Raw genomic sequence first — 21,538 nt, forward strand, 5'->3', positions numbered from 1 at the left:
TGAAATTCCTTATGTATCCCAAGGGTACCAGAAATTTTTCAAGAGAAGAAGGCAATATTTAGCACCGGGAGAAGGGGCAATTTGGATGACTGGTGGGTGGGTGGGATCATCATCATCATCATCATCATCATCATCACATCAGCCAGCTACTTACTTACTTACTTAGGCAATCCCTCGTTGGACGAGTAAGATGGTCTTCCATTATGGATTTCCTTGTGGGTCCGTATGTGGCTGTGGAGCCCTATTCTTGCTCTGCATCTTCTTCCGCAGTGAGGGCATTGGTTTCCAGGTGGAAGGCGGTCCCGGTCGGGGTTGGCTTGACGCGCCTTCCTCCTGGCACGTTTCTCTCTTTCACCCTCCACTCGTGCCTCCTCAAATTCTGCAGCACCGCTGGGAGAATTTATCTGGAGGCATGGGGCAGGGTGCTATCAGTATTCTAATGACACCCAAATATATTTCTCCATGCCTTCCAAAACAACCTTGACTAAAGGTTGAATGAATAACTCGGGAAGGCAGTGAACTAGATGAAAAAACAAACAAATTGAAACTGAATCCAGATAAGAAAGAGGTGCTTGCCATTAATGGTCTTAACCAGGGGGTGGTGGCATGCCAACTGGTTCTGAATTGGGTTACATTCCCCCTGAAAAACTGTGTTCACAGCTTGGGAGTACTCTGTCAGAGTTTTATATCAATTGAGTCATTTCTTAAGTGAAAAAGTGAGTAAGTATTTGTAAGGACCATGTCCAAGCATTGCATGAAGAGCAACTGTTTAGCTAACTGTGATAGATTAGATGCTACAAATTGGGACTAAGCACTGTGTGTTGTAGAGAATGGAGAGAAGAGAATGAGTGAAGAGAATGAGTAATGAGAATGCTAGAGTAATGAAGAGATGAGAGCAAGAGGAAGAGATTGCTGAAGAGGCTGAAGAAAGGTTTGAAGGAGGATTAAGGATTGAAACTATTTTTGTGACTATTGTATATAAACATTTCTTTATTGGAAGACAGTTTGTTTTCTGTTGGTTGTTCTCCTTGGGCAACGGGGCGCAGCTTCTGCAAAGGGGGTTTGGATGCTTGGAATCAACCCCAACATGAAAGCAGCGACACAATAGCTGCGACATACTCTTGGATCCGTATCTCCAAATATCAGCTCAAGTAGATGCGACGGTCAGGAGCTTGTACTACCAGCTTCAGCTGATATGCCAGCTGCACTCCTTTCTCAAATCAGAGAACCTAAAGATGATAGTGCATGCACTGGTAACTTCAAGGTTGGACTTGCAATGCACTTTACATTGGGCTACCTTTGTACCAAGTTTGGAAACTCTAGTTCAAAACATGGCAGCCAGACAAGTTACAGAAACACCTAGAAGGGAGCATATTTCATTCATACTAAAATCACTCCACAAGTTACCAATTAGTATCCGGGCAAAGTACAAAGTGTTGGCTTTGTCCTTTAAAGCCCTATATGGTTTGGGTCCAGGTTACTTACAGGATTGCCTTCTCTGGTACAATCTGCCCCAGACACGTAGGTCCTCTGGGGGCATTTACTCCAGCCTGCCAGAACATGACTGCCAACCATTACCCAGAGGACCTTTTCATCAGCTGCCCCAAGACTGTGGAACAACCTGCCTGAAGAGCTCTGACAGCTAAATGAGCTGTCAAGAGTTCAAGACAGAAGCGAAGCTTTATCTCTTCCTGTGAGCCTCCCAATTTTAAACTCTAAAATTTAAATTTACATTATATTTTACTTTAATCTTTGTATCATGTATTTTAATATATGTATTTTATAGTAATGTGTTTTAATATGTGCATTTTATTGTATGGATTTTATAGTGATGTCTTTGAACTGAGCCATGAGGAGAGGCAGGTAATAAATTGATATTATTATTATTATATGTCTGGTTAATACTCAGAAAGGAGATGTCCTGGAAACACAAGGTGCTGTAGACTATATTTCAGAGGAAGGGAATGACAAATTATCTGTTAGTATTCATTGTCCAAGAAAACTCTTGGAAATTCACGAGATCTCCCATCAATCAACAAGGGACATGCATTCCAATGTGAATCACCTCCTAATGGACATGAATCAGAAGCATTTTCTTCTCCAGATACCTGGCCAATTTGAGGTACTGGTCATTATTATATGTCTAGCTTTTTATAACCCGAGACCAGTATGTTGGCCCTGTCTTACTTCCCCTATGGACTGAAGGATAAGTGTGTGAATATACAATGAGGTCCTTTATTTGTGATGTGTTCCTAAACATGGACTTCTCTCACACTGCATTGCTATCTGAATCTCATGATTAATTTGTTGAGAGATCAAATGTCTCTTGTGACCACCATTTGTCACATCAACCCACTCCTTTGGAAATATTTGTTTAGGTATATACTTCTATCATGAACAGCGAAGACAGATTAAAACCATGTACTCAGCTTCTTTTTATTCATGTTCTCCTTCAGTGGTCCAATTGCCACCATTGCCAGCTTTCTGCTCCCAATATATTTAAGATGGGTGGATTTCTGGTCGTCATTAATGCAGCCTGTTATTTTCACTCACAGCAGTTTCATACAGGAATCAGGCCTCTTTAAAGTTTCTACCATACCCAACAGACAATTCTTGGCCTTTCTGTTTACACCACAGAATGTTTATTTTTCCTCCTTTCTTAAGAGGATTCATCCCAGCTTTGCTGTACACAATGTTGGAAGTTGCAAGACAGGTCACTGTCACCACTCACAGGGCGTCTTATCATTACAGAAGCATTTTGAATAGAAGTCAAAGATGTCTGTTGATTAACAATAAAAGAACAAAACATACAAAACAATATTTACCATTTTCTGCTGCATAGCAAATATGATTCATGGATCCAAACACGATAGTTGACCACTACTGTAAATATACTGCACCATAAATAAATGCAAATTCATTGTACAAAAATTCTTGGGACAATTCTTCATACAAATATGGTACATTTGGAAGTATTACGCAAAATTTTGTGTCATTTTTTAAAAAAAGAACCCACTTTGCTCATGTTTTTAAATTGACAAATATCAATTAAAACCAGAGTAACACAGAGAAATTATAGGACCACTGATACTTCTGAGAACTGCTATTGAGGAAGGGAACATGGCTGAAGTGCAGAGTGTTTGTCTGGATGTTATGTCAAGTCATGAAAACCAAACTGAAAGCTGACAAGCTATAAAATGACTGTGGCAGTTCATAACTGTTGCTTAAAGTTTGAACAAGTTTATCTCATGCCTGTTTTAACTTTGTATGACTTTGTCAGGACATATCTTTCCAAATATATCATGAAGAAATTTCTCACTAGCGACACTTAAAGGCCAATCTATAAGGTACATGCGGTTTGCTTCTTTCTCCTGTCCACATTTGTTTTTTTAACAGTTAAGAACAGAAAAGCAGCAGGGTAGGCAATGCTTAATCCCTTCCTGTCGACTTATTCAAAATAATGTCCATTCCCACCTAAAAGGGAAAAGATGTGGGTCACAGATCAATGTTTCCCAACTGCCTGAAAGAAATATTGTTTCATTCCAAATTAAAATGGGAGGTGCATTTCTGAGTTAGAACACTGGCATTTTTAGTGTGCATGAGTAAGAATTATAGGTGCCCCCTACCCCCATATTTTTGTATGAATCCCACAGTCTACACCAGAACAGATGTAATGATCCAGGCATGCCCAATGTAGAAAAACAACAGAATTCTCATCCTACAAAGCTGAGCTGCATCAGCAACCTTTCTTTTGTAAGGTGGCCACTTTGAGCTTGGAGGCATTTTATAATTGCTGTATTTAGACTTGGACTATTATACCTTTCTGTAAGGTGGAAATCCTAGTTCTCTCCCTTAGACAGCTTACTTATGTAGCTGAGGGGAGGAAGTACCCAGAATGATCACATGAAGAACATCCCAGGAAGGCTATTATGTTGGTAAGGAATTCACAGGCCAGAGTATCTTGGGAAACGTTTTTTCATAGAGGCCCAACATTGGACAAATTATTGTAAAAGCTCTATAAAAGGCATTAAACATACCCAGCATTGCCCCTACATATATCTGACTAAAATTGTTACCCTGTGGCTAGCTACTGCTTTCCCCCATAAATAACAAAATCTCACCGGGGCATAATCAAGAACCTCTTTGTAGCCACAGTATTTGCTGCATGCACACCTCTGTCAAGCAATATAATTGTTAAAATTACAGTCACCTATCCAACTGCTGTATTGAAAACAGGCTGTGAAATAAAATGCACTTAATGTGTGGCATAATCCATAGTATGGCATTTTCCCTCTGGATTTTAGTCATTTTCCTAACCAAGTTTAGAGCTGTAGGTATATTACACTGGTGAACAATTGCCACCAATATTAAATTTTATTTCATAAGCTTTATACAAAAAATAGTGGGCTTATCAACTCTTTACAATTCCACAGGTCATTCAACCCCCACCCCAACAACCCCACATATAATGAAGCCAGAGTTTGGAATTAAATCATTTTCTTCATTTGGTGGTTCTGGTAATTTTCTCAAACTCTCTAGATTCCCCAATTAATGTTGAATAAAAATTGATTTGCTTAATCATGCTGATCTTTTTTTTTTTCAAATTCATTAGAATGGGTTCCTCTTTCATTGTCAGATTCAGTAAACTAGGAAAACTACTGCCTCAGGAGAAAAAAATAGGATGGGAGGAAATGCATCACACGGTTCTATCATTAGACTAATTTGGAAGGCTACAAGGAGGAAGACAGGAGAAAAAAGGAAAAAAATTAAGGAAGAAATTTGATTACTTTCTGGAATTATGTAGAGCAAAAGAAGCATCAATCAAATTATAGAAGGGTGTGATTTTTGGAATGGGTTGGATAGGAATGATTTGTTTGGGGACCAAATCAAGCAGTCTGGGCTTTTTCAAAATATCAGGTCTTTTAAATTTGAAAGGTAGGCCTCTCTCTCTCTCTCTCTCTCTCCCCCAGTGGCCTTTGATTGGAGAAATATCTTTGGAGTCTTTAGGGGAGCCAAGATGCATTTGTGGCACTCTTCAGTATCAAACTTCTCTTCCTTGTTTGGTTATATTCTGTCCTGATTTCTACTATATATTGATGTATAAAATACAATCTTGTGTAAAATTATTTGGGACAAATTGCTCTTTATAATTTTGTATACGTACAGAGTGCTATGAGCTAGGATAATTAAAGTTCAAAATTTTTCTCAACTTCCTTTGTCCTCTCCTTTTCTCTTGGCTTCCTCTCCCCTTTTTCCTTCTCTTCTGTTTTGTTGTGTATCTCCCTTCTCTCTCAACTAAGGTAAAATAGGTGCAGAAAAAGAAAGAAACATGTTGTGGTGGTTTGAGCACTGGCTTGAGACTATTCCCATTTGGTCATGGAAATCCACTGGGTAACCTTGGGAAAGTTGCACTCTCCTAGCCTCAGAGAAAGCAAAAGCAAACCTTCCTGGAAGAAATTTTGCCAAGAAAAGCCCATGACAGCTTTGTCTTAGGGTCACACAAAAAACAAGGCACCAAAAAGAGTGGGCTTGTCAGATGCTTGATCATTTAAATGAAATATGTTGCAGGTCTCCCCCTGATCCTGGTAGATTAGACTTCTTGGTTGAGAGTGGGGAAGTAGAAATGATGCAGCAATTCAGTTGCAGGAAAATGTAGAGAGGCCTGATCCTTGTGGTTATCCACTTATTGCTGCACTTGTAGTGGATCAGCGTCTTCTCACTGAAATGCATAACTCCTCATTAACTTTTAAACAAACAAGGCATGTCAAGTTTGGGTGAAGTGTATGATATTGTGAGGTGTAGATGACAAACTTTCCAACCTGACAGTTACCAGACATGGCTGAGCGCCAACATTCCTTGGCAACAATAATATGTGTTTTGTAGTCTATCTGGTAAAAATGAGGGTGGAAGAAGGCAAATTTAAAAAGAAAAAAATGCCAGATCTTTTGAAAAAGCTGGCAACAGCATAAACCCTTTGAGTTGACACTGATAACCTCCATGTTGTCGCCTGTAAATATGATGGAGAGAACCTGAACTAACATCCTTAACAAAAGTTAGCTAACAGTAACACAACCAGGCAAATGATTTCAGTTATTAGTGTTGGCAGTAATAAATGAATTTCTCATGTTTAACATGATCAAATTCATTGCCAAACTCAGTGTTCTAAGCTCTGAATAAATTAATAAACTTAATTCAGGAATATTTATATACTTGCGTTTGGCATAATTTTCTTTTGAAGTCATGAGCTGCTAGGTGGTATGATGATAATTAGGTTAAGTCACAGATAAGACTGCACTTGCTCCCCACAAAAATCCTGAAGCCCCTGAACTCTTCCACAGAGAGCTAGAATAAGAAAGAGGATTTTCTCTCCCTTTTGACCAGTGGTTCTCAACCTGTGGGTCCCCAGATGTTTTGGGCTTCAACTCCCAGAAATCCTAACAGCTGGTAAACTGGCTGGGATTTCTGGGAGTTGTAGGACAAAACACCTGGGGACCCACAGGTTGAGAACCACTGCTTTAGACTCTTCAGCTCTTTTCCTCATTGCTTTTGCCAGAGTCAATTTTTATGCGACTTCTCTGAACCATGCCTATCATGCTAATGTTAAAAATATATTGCAGTTAGTTTGACTAACTTCTTCACTACTCATAACTGGTAAATATGTTCAATGGGCTCTGTGGGGTCATATTTTAATGCGTCACTGTACAAACACATGTCTTTAAAGGCACAAAGGCATTTGGAAAAGGAATATAGCCCATGCTCACAATTTTATGCTACTGCAGCTCCTTCAAACAGAATGTTCTCTCTTGGGACAGAGCGAGAAAATTAACATGTTTATACCTCCTATGCTTTCTCACCCAAGAAGAGGAAAAACCTGTTTGTGGTCTCTTAAATTCATAACACCTGTCACTAATCCATCAAATATCAGCAATTAAAGCAATTAAAGTTATATAGTTAGAAGAAAAATCCCAGACTGAAGCATCTGAAATCAGGTGCAAGGAGACTGGCTTAGTTGAGGTACGGTGAAGGAAAAAAAAACTTCAGCGAGCTAGATAATTTGAGGTCTGTCCTGACACTGAAAGAGACCATCTTTTGTTTTGTTTTTTTAATAGGATAAAAACAGAAGTCTTTTGTAATATTCTGATGTATAGTTCCCCAAGAAGTTCTCTCAAAAAAGCCTCCATGAAATTAACTGGGCTACGTCCTTGCACTTGTAATACTTTCTGGTGCAACGTGCCTTTTGCTTTAAACATCTAATAAGGAAAACTAGTACCATTTTAAGTACTTCCTTAATTTAGGAATTAATTTGAGGATGAGATGTGAAATAAAATCCTGTCCTTTTCTTGCAGAACATTAAATTTGAGTCATCTAAACTTTATAGAATAGCATTTCTGAAATTCTCCTCCCTAACCAGGAGCAACTTTCAAGTGAATTTCACTTAGGTGGGATACAAATTAATTATTCCCTTAAGGCTTATTTCTTGTCCTTTTTTGACATAATAGTGTTATGTTTAGGTCACCAAACTTGTTCTAAAATCTCAAGTCCAGTTTATCACCACATCAAAGTCCAGCAGTCCCACCACACTTGGTAGTGACTAGTTCATTGGCTCCATTTTTCTGTGGCATTGTTGCATGACTTATTTGCTTGAAGTATATAGTCTTGTCTCAACAAGCTTGCATTTTGTTCTCATGAGAGTCATGTTACTTATTTACATCTTTTATGGGTAGGTAGTATATCCTCATCAAAACACAGTCTAATCTTTTGGGGCACATTGACAGATGTAATCTGGTATCAAGAGCAATAGTGGGAGAGCTCTAAGCTCCCATGATTTTATGAATTATTCATATAGAGTTTCTTATGTTTATCTTTTTTTACAAAGTTGAGATAGAGAGCTGGTTAACTGTATTGTCTGTGGAAGGTATACACATAGTCACAGACCAAGTGTCCTGTTGGGAGTAATCTTAACGTTGTTAACGCTTGCTTATATATGCAATCCTGAACTAATTACCAAATTTCCCAGAATATAAAAATGTTCAGCTTATTCTAATTATTTTATATCATTTATTCCAAGGGGGGGGGGGGAGGTAAGGAAATCATGAGCTACATTGGGACTTGGTACCTTCTAGGATTTGCTTCCAGGTTCTCTATGGAAACCAGAATCCCTGGATGCTCAGGTCTCATTATATTGTAAAATTGTATCCCTTATATAAAATGGCAAAATCAATGTTGGGTTTTTGGAATATTTTCAAATTATGGATGGTTAAATCTGTGAATACAGCATGCCAACTGTACATGTACCAATGCTCAGATTTCTGAAAGAATGTACTGGTTCTGACCTGATCAGTTCTGACTTGTATTTTGACACTGATATTTCACCAGGGGTCTAGGCCATGGCAAGCTCTGCCTCTTCTCCAGGATCTCTATCATCTTACTACCAGAGAATAATGAATTAAGCCAGGTTCAGATAATCCATGGTTAACAAGAACTGGTATAAAATGCAGGATTATCATCTTTGACTTTGTAGGTCCACCACAGAAATGACAGTGAGCAGAAAATCAGGGACATTGTGAATTTGTCTTAGCAAATAGGAGAAAACACAGCAATACCAAACCCTCACTGAGTCTAGATGGGTACGTTCTCCATACAACAAGATTTTCTTTGCATGAGTCAATAAACCATTTCTGCATCACCTGGAAGGGGAAATCATTATGTCCAAGTGTTAAACACTCACATCAGAGGAAGACTTGCAACATTTTGAAACACTGGCCACTTCAGTTGGAATCCTCATAACAATGAATTTTAAAAACCATACAGTTTGTGCTTGACTGTGTGGTTCCGGGTCATCATGAACTCTGAAGAAACCATAGAAGAAGAAAAAAAATACTTTTTGCTCCTCATCACACTGGATACAGAAGGGCATGCATTTAAACTAGGTCTTTTTTGAAAATGCCTATTTGTCTATTGGGTCCATCTTCATCTGCACTGTTGTCAGATCTGTGTTCTCAGGTTTTCCCTTCCAGGTCTTCACTGGGTCCTTTCAATGATTTCAGATGGAGAGCCACAAATACACTGCATTTCCAATATCAACCACTTAACAGGTAGTAGCCAAGGACTGGTGGATGGGGGGTTGGAAGCAACGCACATGCTCAACTGTAGAGCTGTCTGTTTCCACTGACTTCATGTACTTGTTCAAAATGGCAAAAATTTCATTGTTCAAAATCTGGTACTTCCTTATCCGGTCAGCCATTTTCTTAAGTGGCTGGAGATTAAAAAAAAGAGAGAAAGAAAAGGCAAGTAAAATAAAGATGGTTGAAGCAACTGGCCTCCATTTCTACAGCAAACTTGCTGCTGATGGAAGCCACAAAACAAATTAATGGCTGATGCTAGTCCCTCCTAACTTCATATGGAGAGTAATACTTCAGCTACCCATTGATGTCTCTGATGGTAATTCTTATTTAAATCAATGATAGGAATGGTGCAGCTCTCCAGATATTGTTGAACTGTGAGTATTCCTTGCTACTATTTATATTGGATAAGGATGATGGGAGTACAAAATGTGGCACAATTTCCACCTTGATCTGTTTACTAGCCATGGTGAACCTCTGCATGTCACTGTAAACAATACTAAATCATCTAATGGTCTGATTTTGTATAAAATCATCTTCTACTCCAGGTATCAGAAGATGTGATGTGAAAATCTCAGCACGGCACCCCAGTGAACTACCAGTCAGATTAGACAGTATTGGATAAGATTGAGAAAGAGCCAGATGGAAAAACAGTATGACCTGCCAAAGCATCTTCATATATCATTGCTCAATTTCAGACTTACCACGTTCTTTATGATTTCATCCTTCCCATCCTGTCTCTGCACTTTCAACAGGTGGTAACAAAAGTCAAAAAGATCAAAGCGACGCTGCTGTCCCAGAAGAACTATGACTGAACAACCGGCCCAATTCAAACCATCTCCAAAACACTGTCTATAGGGCAAAAAGAGCATAGTAGAAATTGCTTAGATAATAAAAGACTGACACTGTGTTATTAATTTACTTATTCCCAAGTTGTCTAATTCCTGGTTGCTTAATTTTATAATAAAATCAAATGTAAGTGTATTTAAAAGCTAACTGGTAATCAGCTATGGCCTCAGCCCAATGAAGCAAGAGGTGTTAGGAATATACAACGGGGGAATCTTTTCCTTTCTTGACTCATAATTAGATCCAACAAAAGATCTAGGCAATGGATACAGTGGCTTGAATTCACCCAGGTAAACCCAAAATTTGAGCAGGTAAGAGCTTTTACTATCTGTGCATAATATCTATAAAATGTAAATGAGAATCAGCACAGTGCAGTCCAGGGCCTACTCACTCAGCAGTAAATTCATTTGTTCCCACAGGAATGCAGTATACAAACTGCATGGCACTCCAGAGTCGGTGAAACTCCACACATTCATCAACATGCATGACACCATTGGTTGGGGGAGGTCCACGCCAGATGGGGTCCTGAAGGTAGCTCCGAATGCGGGTCAGGATAACCTCAAACATGGACAGGCCACAGCATAACCTTTCCTTGGTCAGTAAGTCTCCTTCACGAGCTATGGCTATTTGCTGAAGAAGAGGAGAAACCGAACAGTAGAAGAAATTGTCAAATGTCACTTCCTTTTGGAATTTGCCTTCTAATTTTCCCACCCTCACCCTGTGTTTTGCACTTGATATGTAGAGGTTGATTTTGCTCGTAATCAAATTCCAACTAAGCATTGAGTTGTTTTGTTATATTGAGTAAGGAGTTGTCCACAATTGACTAATTTTATCCACAATTTTGTTGCCTTAAGGATATCCTTGGAAAGTAACAATATGTCGGAAGCTGAAATTTGCTTCTCTAACAGCATTTAAAAAAAATCTTCAAGATTTCCTGCACATTGTATTGATGCTGCATAAGTCATTCCTGCCTGTAACTACAGCTTTGCAGTAACGTGTTGTTATTGTAGCATCTGTAGCAAAGGCTTCATTGTTATACAGTGTATTTTACATACGGTCATACATTTTATAAGCCTATTTGTTAAGATGTTGTTAGTAACAACTGGTTATTATGAGTTATTAATTGAAATATACATATCAATGCTAGTTATTTGTTATCTGCTGTTTAGGATTCCTCCATCCTCCATCCAGCTTTGTAATACTCAGTACTAGAAAAATCCACATCTTTCCATATAAATAGGACAATTCCTACATATTGAATTAAATGAAGGTTACATGGGACCACTATGTGGAGAATTGTACTTGTAGGTTGTAAGTTTTTGCTTGATGTAGAACAGTAAAATGATGGAAGTACAAATATGTAGCACAGAAATGGGAGGCAGAATGGCAGAATGAGATGGGGCAGCATGGGGAAAATTAAAGGCTTTTTAGCCACTATATAGCAATGTCATCTTACTGGTAGCATTACATTTTGGGAGCACAGCAACAATAAATAGAGTGTGGTATAAGGGATCCTGATCCCTTCTTTTTGCAAAGGATGCTTCAGCAACCAAGTCAATACAAGCTACTTATGCTGCCCTGGCTTTATATATCTTAACATTAAGGCAATGCCCATTATTATTACAAGGTGAGATAAAGCTCAGTGTCTGGAATATAATTTTGCACTCTTTCAAACTCTTGACATGGTATATTTGTATATTGACACCCTGCCCCCACTCCCTGTACATCTTCATAGAACAAGATTTGAGAAATATGTTTCTAAACTTTTCTCAGGAACAGAACTTGTGAACATTTTTGGAAAATCAAAAGCAATAATAGAATTGCATAAAATAACGATCATAAAGGTGCATATTCCTCAGTAATTGGCAATGCTATTTTTTTAAAAAAGCCAAACTTTTTTTCAAAAATTGCAAATGTCCCACATTTTTCTAAATTATTTCCCTAATGTAAAACTCTGAAATTGAGTAAGCATTGCTTGTTATACTCTCAAATTTAACATGTTTAGCAATCATTAGATTACTTTTCAGAGCAGCACTGTTTCCTTTGCCCCTTGAACAAATAATATGTGATAAGAAACCTATCTGTATTTCATCTCATAATAGTTGCTATTGCAACAGTCTCTCTCTCACACACTTTTGGGTCCCAGTTTTGGTTTTCTTAATATTCCTCACCTGATAGTCACACTTAGTTTATGAGTATGACTATAGTGCAAAGGGGTGACACCCGCCCGATCACCTCTCCCTTTGAGGTTCGGAGGGATGTCTTGGACAAGGCAGCTCTTCGAAGTTCAGAATGGAGAATGGTGGGCAAGTCTTCACCCACCTGTGCACCTGCTGATGAGAGTTGTGGGGCCTCCCTTGGCTGGTGGCAGCTGAGGGAAGCCCCATAGCTGCAAATAAGTTTCCTTGAGTAATAGTCATCCCCCCTCTCCTCTTAAAAGGGGAAAAAGTGTGGCTATTATACAATGAAATACTGTAATTACTTGTCATGTGTTTATGTTAGGTTCCACATTGAAGTAAAACAATGCATGCACACCACATCATGGAACTGGAAATACTACGAAATGTTTTATCAAACTTGCTTATTTTTAGTATATCAAAAAATATTAACACTAAAAATTTGCATTCTCTTATTAAAAGATAAATTCTAATATAGATAGGTGTTAATTTGAAATAATTATATATATATATATTATGTAACATTATGCATAATACTTATGTATATATAACAACACACATATAACACATCATATACATGTAATGATTAATATTACACATAACTACAAATTAATTGGCTAGCAGATGTCTGTAACACAGACAGTTAATTGGAGTCTTGATGACTGAGTTAGATTTTAAGTTCACACATATGAAAACTTTATTTTGTTCAAGCAGTTACAGCAAAAAGGATTCATACCAAGTGACATTTTCTAGATTTGAGATTTTTAGTACTTGTGAAGGTCATTTGTTCATAAATTTGAAATTACCCAAGCTAGTAATGACCTCAAAACTTTTTAAAATCTTACATAAAGACATCATGTTCTTTAAATCTTTACCTCAGGGCAAGCAGAGGCGAAAAACCTGCCAAAAACACAGGATAATCTGATGCAGCCCTCTTTGCATAACAAGTTTGACAAGACACTTTCCATCAACAGGAGAAAGTCTTGAAGAGGGCTGGGAAATTTTCACAACGAAGCAGGCGAATTCCATTCATATCCTTGTGGTAAGTTTACTTGAGCTAAATTCTTCAAGATTTACATGTAGAAAACTTGGCTCCTGCTGTTCAAACAACTTTGCATATCCACAACTAACTGTACTCCTAGTTTCTGACCAAACTGGGTCTTCTTCACCCAAAAAACAAGAGACACAAAGAAGCATTTTTCTTCATGGGCCTCCAACAGCATTGAGAGTAAGATTTTTTTTTTAGAGATTGTGGCCCCCTATGTAATATGTATGATTCTATCATATACAATACTGAACACCCTCTCACTAGAGAGGTTTGAACCATAGGAAATAAGCATCCACACAACGAGAATGTGTGCAGAAATTCCTTTCTGACATTGAAGCTAAGAAGGAATTCTCTGTCTGATGATGGGTCCTCTTTGTGCAGCACAGCCGCTAATTATAGTGTTCCTTTCTTTATCTCAAGGTGTTAAGTTCATGGAGGCGAGGGCCATCAATGGCTACTGGCAAACATTACCACAATATCAGAATTTTAATCTTGAAAAACTGTTGATCACTCTTAAAGAAATAGGTATGTCGACATTTGATTGTCCTCATGTGTAATTTGTATTCAGGACAAGAGGCTCCCATCAGGATGGAATACAGAGAAATGGAATGGTTTCCAATTGCCAAAGGGATCATACAAGGCTGCATTTTATCATCTTATCTGTTTTTACTTGTACGCTGAACATATCATATGTAAAGCAGGATTCGACTTTGAGGAAGGAGGTGTGAAAATCTGAAGAAGGAAAACCAGTCTTTTAAGAAAGAAATATAGATGACGCCATACTACTAGCAGAAAATAGCAGACTTCAAAAGATTACTGAAGAAAGTCAAGAAAGTGCAAAAGGAGATTTATGTTGAATATGAATAAAACAACAATCATGACCACAGATGATTTACATAACTTTGAAGTAGATGATAAAGACATTAAAAGATTTTCTGTACCTTGGCTCAGCCTTTATTCAGAATGGGAAGGCTGTAGTCAAGAGATCAGAAAACAACTAGGACTTGCAAGGGTAGCTATGAAGAAATTAGACAAGATCCTGAAGTGTAAAAATATTGTATATCACTGAAAACAAAAATCAGGATGATCCATGCCATTGCAATTCCCTTTTTATGTATGACTATGAAAACCAGAGAGTGACAAAAGCTGATAGGAAGAATCAACTCATTTCAAATGTGGTGGAGAAGACTTATATGGATTGCTAATAAGACAAATAAATGGGTCTTGGAGGAAATAAAGCTTGAACTTTCATTGGAAATCAAGTTGACTATACTGAAACTATCATACTTTGGCCATATCATAAGAAGGCATGACCCAATAGAAAATACAATACTTGGTAAGGCAGAAGACAGCAGTGGAAAAGTAAGACCACTTTTGTAGGCACAAAAGATGTTTGTGTTCCTTCTTCTCTGCACTGTCAGTCCAATTATTCTCCACAAGCTTAAATGTAAGCGCTATCATTTCCTGATACCAACAATCTTTCAAATTTCTAGAAAGCTTTGAAGACTTGACCTTGGCTTAATACCAGGCTTCAGCAAAACTGAAATCTAACAGAGCTGGTAAATATTGAGATTAGTAGTTGCTACTTTTGCAATCTAAGATATATAGTTACAAGGACATTTTGATAAAAAGAAGGGAATTGATATTCAATTAATAGCACATGCAAAAGGAAAGAAAGTTATATTACATTCTGTGATTAAAAATTTGGGAAGGCTCAATATTTTAATTTCAGTTTCAAAGGCTCACTTCTTTATTCAGATAAAAATGATGGAAACTTTGAATTTATACAACATTGTATGTTGGTTTCAGGTAACACTAGTGCATCACCATTCAAAGATGTGTGCCTGCTCTTCATACTTTTATCTCCCCTAGCATGATAAACCTGGTAGAATGCTACCCAGCTGACCTGAAAAGTCAGCCACACCTTTACAAAGTTAAGATGGTTTCCCATGTAAATTGGTATCATTTACTCAACACCACAAACATATTCTGTTTGTAAGAAATAGGCACAGAACAAGACCCCCAAATTGCTGTGCCCATGAAGAATTGAGTGCATCTCACACTGGTCTGGTTCACCTAATCAAGTGGTTCCCAATGTGTAGGTTGTGACTCACTGGTGGACCACGAGACCTAAAATAAGGTACGTGGCCAGGGGTGCGTGCTGCTGTTGGACAGCTAGAGAGGGAAGGAGAGAGAAGGAAGGTGGCCAGCGCCGTTGCCCGACCAAAAAAAATTATTAGTGTCTTTGTTTTTAGACCTGCTTCTGGGGTTATTTGGGGTGCTGATTCAGAAAAGATCATCTGTGGATGAGCAGATGGTGACTACTAGATGGCATAGTTCTAAATCAGAAACTGTGGTCTATCCAATGCAATTTTCTGAATCAGCACCCCAAATAACCAAACCAAATCTCAAGCTGACAAAACTGTTTCATAACCCTTTTGGTACTAATGTTGGAGAGTGGCCCCTAGTCAAAGTGGTCCCTGGTCAAAAAAAGTTGGAAACCAATGATCTAATCCAACATCACAGCTGCGTTTTCATGGTAGAAAACTGACACAAACACTTCATATGTAGATCCAATTTGTACATTCTTTCCATCCATGCTAGAGAGCTAGAGAGAATAGCAATTATTGATTTTTGAGTGAGGAGCCTGCTTCATCCATCACACGGAATTGATGGGATGTGGATTTACTGAGATGAGTGCACATGTGAATCGATTCTCAGCATGGTAGACATGAAGTCTCAAAAAAAGAAGAAAGAAATGACATGCTGATGGCAAGCTCTTTTTTAGGAAAGTATTACAAATGTGATTTTTATTTTCTACCTACTTTCCATCTAGCACTTATTTAATAAAGCTTTGTTCCTCTACCTGTCCATTCCCAGATAGCAGGTACATAAAACTGGGCTGTACACTTTATTCTGCAGTTTAACCAGCTAAAGCTTTATTTCATCAAGTACCACAACTTTTAATCAGTCTGCCTGTGACTGAAAGTTACCATATATTTTACAAAGCCATTCTGATACATTACTTTAGCAGTGACAGATTGTCTTTCATTTTGTAGCTTTGATTTTTTCAATGGCATGCTGCCTCAAGAGTGTTCAGTGATGGCTACCCAGTTTCCCATGCATATGATTCAAACCTTAGTCAGTTAATCAGAGTGGATAAACGGCAGGTGAATAATCAACATATATGTTTATTATATGAAAAATCTAGTGAAATCTGAGTACTCAAACAGGAACTGTGAATTTCATATTTATTTTTATGGCTGATTCATCAATCTTAACTCAGGGGTCTCAAATTCATTTTCAACGAGGGCCACATCAGCCTTATGGTTGCCTTTAAAGGGCCATTTGTAATCAAAAGACTGTATTAATGTAACTATGTTGCCTTAGGATTGGAAACCTGGTGGGTCACATAAAATGATGTGGCGGGCCGGATTCAGCCCATGGGCCTTGCATTTGACATATGTCTCTTAACTAGAATGGATTTATCAAATCACTGCTGAATGGTGAGATAACTCATAGATAAAGAGTATTGATTCATCATTTCCAGCAAAATAAATTAGGTCTAGACCTATACATAGCTTTCTCTGGATGTTTGCAGTATTGAGAAGGCTTGCAAATTATAGTTCTCCTCCATATTTTTTTTTTTGCATGAGCTGATCTTGAAAATATGATTTTAATTACTTTATCAGAATTGCCCAAGTATCACATGTTGTCCAAGCTCAAGGAGAGAACACTAACATCCCACCTTCAGTCAACTAAGAGATTTTTTTGGAAGAATCAGTCTAAAAAAGTATACAGTGTTTATAGGCTTTTGGACTTAGAGATCTCTTTAAAAGTAGGTAAAGCCTAGTTATCAATCAGACCATAACTTGCCCAAATCAAACAACCATGTGTATACTACGATCTTGGGTGTTTGTAGTGGCAGATGTGGAGCTTAAGTGCTCTATATGCATAGCTCCATGCTTGTCTCTCTGCCAGCAGCAGCCAAGCCCTGCAGTTTGTTGAAGAGAGAGGCGAAGACATGAAATTGCCATTGTTCCTTTGTTTCTCTTTCCAGAAAATTGCAAGGGAATAAGAAGCCAAAAAGCAGTCCTGACTGCCCAGTAAATGGTTAGGAGCTCTGGAGCTATTACTGTAGTTGATAAGCACCATACTGGAAGTTTCGTGGAAAACACTCTCAGCTTGCCAACAAGTCCAGTTAATTATAAATGTTTAAAGAAATAAAATATCTTCCTGATAAAATGCAGGTCTCATGAAAGTGATCAGAATCTCCTGGAGTTTTGTTTTGTTGCTGTCAATTTACTAGCAGCTTCATGCAGCAGCTTTGAGGCTCATGGGTAGGAAACTGTGGAAAGCTGTGTGGATATTAACCTTCCTTATATCTAAGCTTCTATCAGAGCTTCTGTTGGAGAAAACTTCAAGAGAATTGCAGCATATCAATGGCAGGGACTGGAAGATTTTGCATCAGATAATTAGAAATGAGTTAAATATCCTCCAATATCAGTACAAGTTCCCTAGGACCCTTCCACGCAGCCCTGTATCCCAGAATATCACAGCAAAAAATCCCACATTATCTGAGTGTGGATTCAGATAACTCAGTTCAAAGCAGATATAGTGGGATTTTCTGCCTTGATATTCTGGGATATAGGGCTGTGTGGAAGGGCCTCTAGTCTTTAATATCACTATGTGATGTGGCTAAATAGGTTAAAACATAAAATAAAAAAGATCCTGAGCACAGTGTTCTTCTATCATGTTGAGTTTGAACCTTAGTTCAAAACTCTTGTCCACCATTGACTTCTGTGGGAGAATTAAGCACATGCTTGAATGCCTCTTAGGGCCCTCGCTGAAACCAGTGGAAACAATAAGGAGGCTCATGTGTTTCTGTGTCATTAGTCTCTGGTCCAATTTTCCTTAAAAACATGGGTGATTACCTAACACACTCAGGATGTGGATGACAGACACAGAGCTAAGCACTGCATACATGAGAACACATAAGCACACAGACAAAAACAATCATAAGCTTGTTGAGAGAAACATCTTTAAATAAGCATGTTATAATCCTCTCTCCACTCTGAGCACTTTACATCCAATTAATACAATTTTAAATGAGTCGAATAATCTGACAGAAAATAAGGAATGTAATGGTTTCATTTCTGTATCATGCCTCTATTTTATTCTTCCATATGGAATGTTTGCCTGATTGACAAATTTATTTAGAGGCTGTGGTAGGAATCCTAAGAACTCTTGACAAAGAAGCAATTTGCACTACTCTCCGCAGGACTCCTTCCAAGCTATCAAAGTTTGCACCTGGCTGACAGATTTAACACTCTACCAGCAACTTTTTAGTGGCCGTTCACTGAGGTTTGTTAATCTATTTTTAGAATCATACGTAAGCTTGAATACCAAATATATATTTTTATTATGATGATGAGAAAAATATTCTATTAAAAAACCTTGAAAATGATGCTTACATAAAAATGTAAGTGCATCCCCCAAGCATGCACTTAAAACTACATGTTCTGTAAAGGAGAGATAGGTCAGACCTTGAACATGAATCTGGCTGGATCATAGCTTCCCCAATTCCATGCAAGCTAGGGTGTTCTGGAAATTGTACTCCAAACATTGAACTTTTCCAAGCTCTGTTATGCACATCCTTTAGTGCTCTTCTCAAGTATGTACCTTACACACTAGTTATGAAAGTAGTTTCTCTCAATTCAAGAAATTTGAATTGCTTTCTATAAAACCCTTCCTTGTCTTCTTTGTATTTAATCTTAGGATTTGAAACAATGATTGGAATGCTCTAAAAATGATGAGAAAACTTCTAAAAATGTACTGACACCTTGTCTTAGAATGGGACTAACATCCCGCTGGTTTATAAGTCATAGATTGGTTGGCTACTGCAAGGCCAAAGACATCTATCTAAAATTATTTAAACTGCAAACAGGGAACAGAAGAAAGTGCTTTGCAGACACCAGCACCAGACCACTCATGCAAGTAAGCCAAGTTGTAGAGGGAATTTCCCCAGAACTGCCATCAATTTGACCCAGAGAAAAGTCCTTACTATCTGCAGAATTTGTGATCATTCAGGGTCATTTCACGAGTTGTTTTGGCCTAAACCTGTGGTTCTCAACCTATGGGTCCCCAGGTGTTTTGGCCTACAACTCCCAGAAATCCCAGCCAGTTTACCAGCTGTTAGAATTTCTGGGAGTTGAAGGCCAAAAACATCCACAGGTTGAGAACCACTAATCTAAACACACTTTAAAATTTACAGCCCCAACATTTTCCATTTATGCATATGAACAATAAGCATGAGTCTGAAATATCAGTAATAAGAGAGGTCCTCTTATTAAAGATACAGAACTAGTAGCTACAGTTTGTTAGCTATATGCTAGGTTACAGCTAACAGACTGAACCCAGGAATCTTGTCACATTCGTAGGTACCTAAAATGCCAAAACATGATTTCATGCTATATACATGCAAACCCTAGCAAAGTCTCAGTCTTGTACACTCCCCCTTCTCCTTTCCTGCTATTCTGTGGAGGAAGACTTCATCAGGTTCTACAGTACTGACTTACATACAAGCCAATAATCAAGTTTCAAAACAGACTCCTGTCAATTTCTAAACACTCCAACTAACAATCTTGAATCATTTAGAAAATTATGCTACATTTACAAAAATAAATTCCAAGCTCATATGGAGCAAGCCAGAAACATAAAAGTAAATTCTGGCTACATGGGAGGTGGGAGAAGTAAAGTGCAAAGGAGCCCAAAACTTTATTTATGGAGGATTGCTCGTGTAGTATAAGTTTCTGGCTCAGTGGTGTATGTGAACCAGACCAAGAATGGGAATATGCAAACTGAATGTTCAACAGAAGGAAGTACACATTTGGACCGATTAGATCTGGGCTACACATCATGTGGAGGCAGAAAAACTTATCACCTGATCACCACAATTTATGTGATAAATGGACAGATGAACAGGGAGGTCTAAAATGGGGAGGAAAAGTTACTACTGACATAACGTAGCAGATAATCTGGATCTTATTCCTCAAGATGACTGAAGTTAGAGAGAGAATTTGAATTAGGACTGGGACAACTGCAAACTGATTCTTTTTGAACTTGAATTAGCTACTGATCAATATTTGTGGACACTGTTATGTACCCAAGATACAGAGCCTCACTTAAGATAATCTAATTTTCTTTAATAAGTATGAAGTATCTGTGGAAGGAAACAACACCATGTGGATCTGAAAACTAAGCAACAGATGGAAAGACTTGATGTGGCTCAGCGACAAGCTGCTCTGTGTGTCCTTAATTGATTATTTTGGGTCACGCACTCAAGGTGGGATTCAATGTCATCCTTACCTGAGGTGTTCCCAGCCTCTCTATTAAGGGAACCAGGTGAAGTGGGGCATATTTGGCTTCGAGACGCTTCATGCGTACCTCCAAGCGTTCTCCTTCTGTTAAGCGAGCAGCAAACAGTGAAATGAGAAAGCAAAAAGAAAAGAAAACTAGCATTTCAGAGTCATCTCCCAACCATTATCTGGGACTAGTGTGACAGAACAGGAATAAGGGAATGCACTAGGAAGAACCTGCTGGGATCTCCTTTTAAAAAGCAACCATCTTGGTTTTGCTGCTAAGGTATCCAGTGATCTCACCTTTCATTTGAGGCCACTGGAAAATGGAAGTCACTTTACAGATAATTTAGTCCTGAGGTTTTTTTTTACTTTTTTTTGTAAAGTATAGACTGCAAATATCTCACTGCAACTTAAAATGTGCTAAACATCTCTGGGAATCATGACTGACATCTGTCCATCTCTTCACTCCTTACCTTTGATGTAGACCCTGGGCAAAATATTTTGGAAAGGAGCAGCATGCAGCAAATCACACACTTCTTCTTGGGACTGAGGCAGGAGGAAGAAAGATAAAAGGTGTTAAAAATCCCCCATGGGACTGGTTGTTCAGTTGTTTGTAGGACTGGGAAGGGCCTATTCTTATATAAGCCACAAAATGGCTTATTCAAATATAAGAACTTCTAAGATGACAAAAATGAATTAATCTACTATTTCTCTGTGCATCAAAAATAAGTAAATACAATCCTAAAAAAAGATTAATTTTTCTATGTAATCTGGAGTTTTGCAACTTTACTTCTTGCCTTTATCTAGTTACTTCAACTATTTTACTTTATTTAGTTAGAGAATCTAAGGCAAGGCTGAACACCCTGTTAACGTGGTTCTCTAAAATGGGTGTGTGAATGGTGTCATGCTCAGGCATGATTCTAAACAAAACCTTTTCTCTGGGCCCTTCTACACAGCCCTATAATGTGACAGAAACAGGCATTT

The 21,538-nt window shown here is 38.2% G+C and overlaps 1 protein-coding gene across 2 annotated transcripts in view; it reads right to left on the reverse strand.

The window, feature by feature from the left end:
* Positions 1-2,619: 2,619 nt before the first annotated feature.
* Positions 2,620-21,538, reverse strand: part of CYFIP2 (cytoplasmic FMR1 interacting protein 2) — a 79,102-nt gene continuing 60,183 nt past the window's right edge. For both annotated transcript variants that reach the window (XM_060765548.2, XM_060765547.2), the window contains exons 27-31: positions 21,028-21,100; positions 20,562-20,656; positions 10,360-10,598; positions 9,827-9,974; positions 2,620-9,256 (exon numbers count right to left, since the gene is read on the reverse strand). In XM_060765548.2, coding sequence (XP_060621531.1) covers positions 9,089-9,256; positions 9,827-9,974; positions 10,360-10,598; positions 20,562-20,656; positions 21,028-21,100 — 723 coding nt within the window. In that variant the 3' untranslated portion in view covers positions 2,620-9,088. The remainder of the gene's footprint in view (positions 9,257-9,826; positions 9,975-10,359; positions 10,599-20,561; positions 20,657-21,027; positions 21,101-21,538) is intronic.

Source organism: Anolis sagrei, chromosome 2, assembly GCF_037176765.1.
Source record: "Anolis sagrei isolate rAnoSag1 chromosome 2, rAnoSag1.mat, whole genome shotgun sequence".
NCBI classification, from domain to species: domain Eukaryota; kingdom Metazoa; phylum Chordata; class Lepidosauria; order Squamata; family Dactyloidae; genus Anolis; species Anolis sagrei.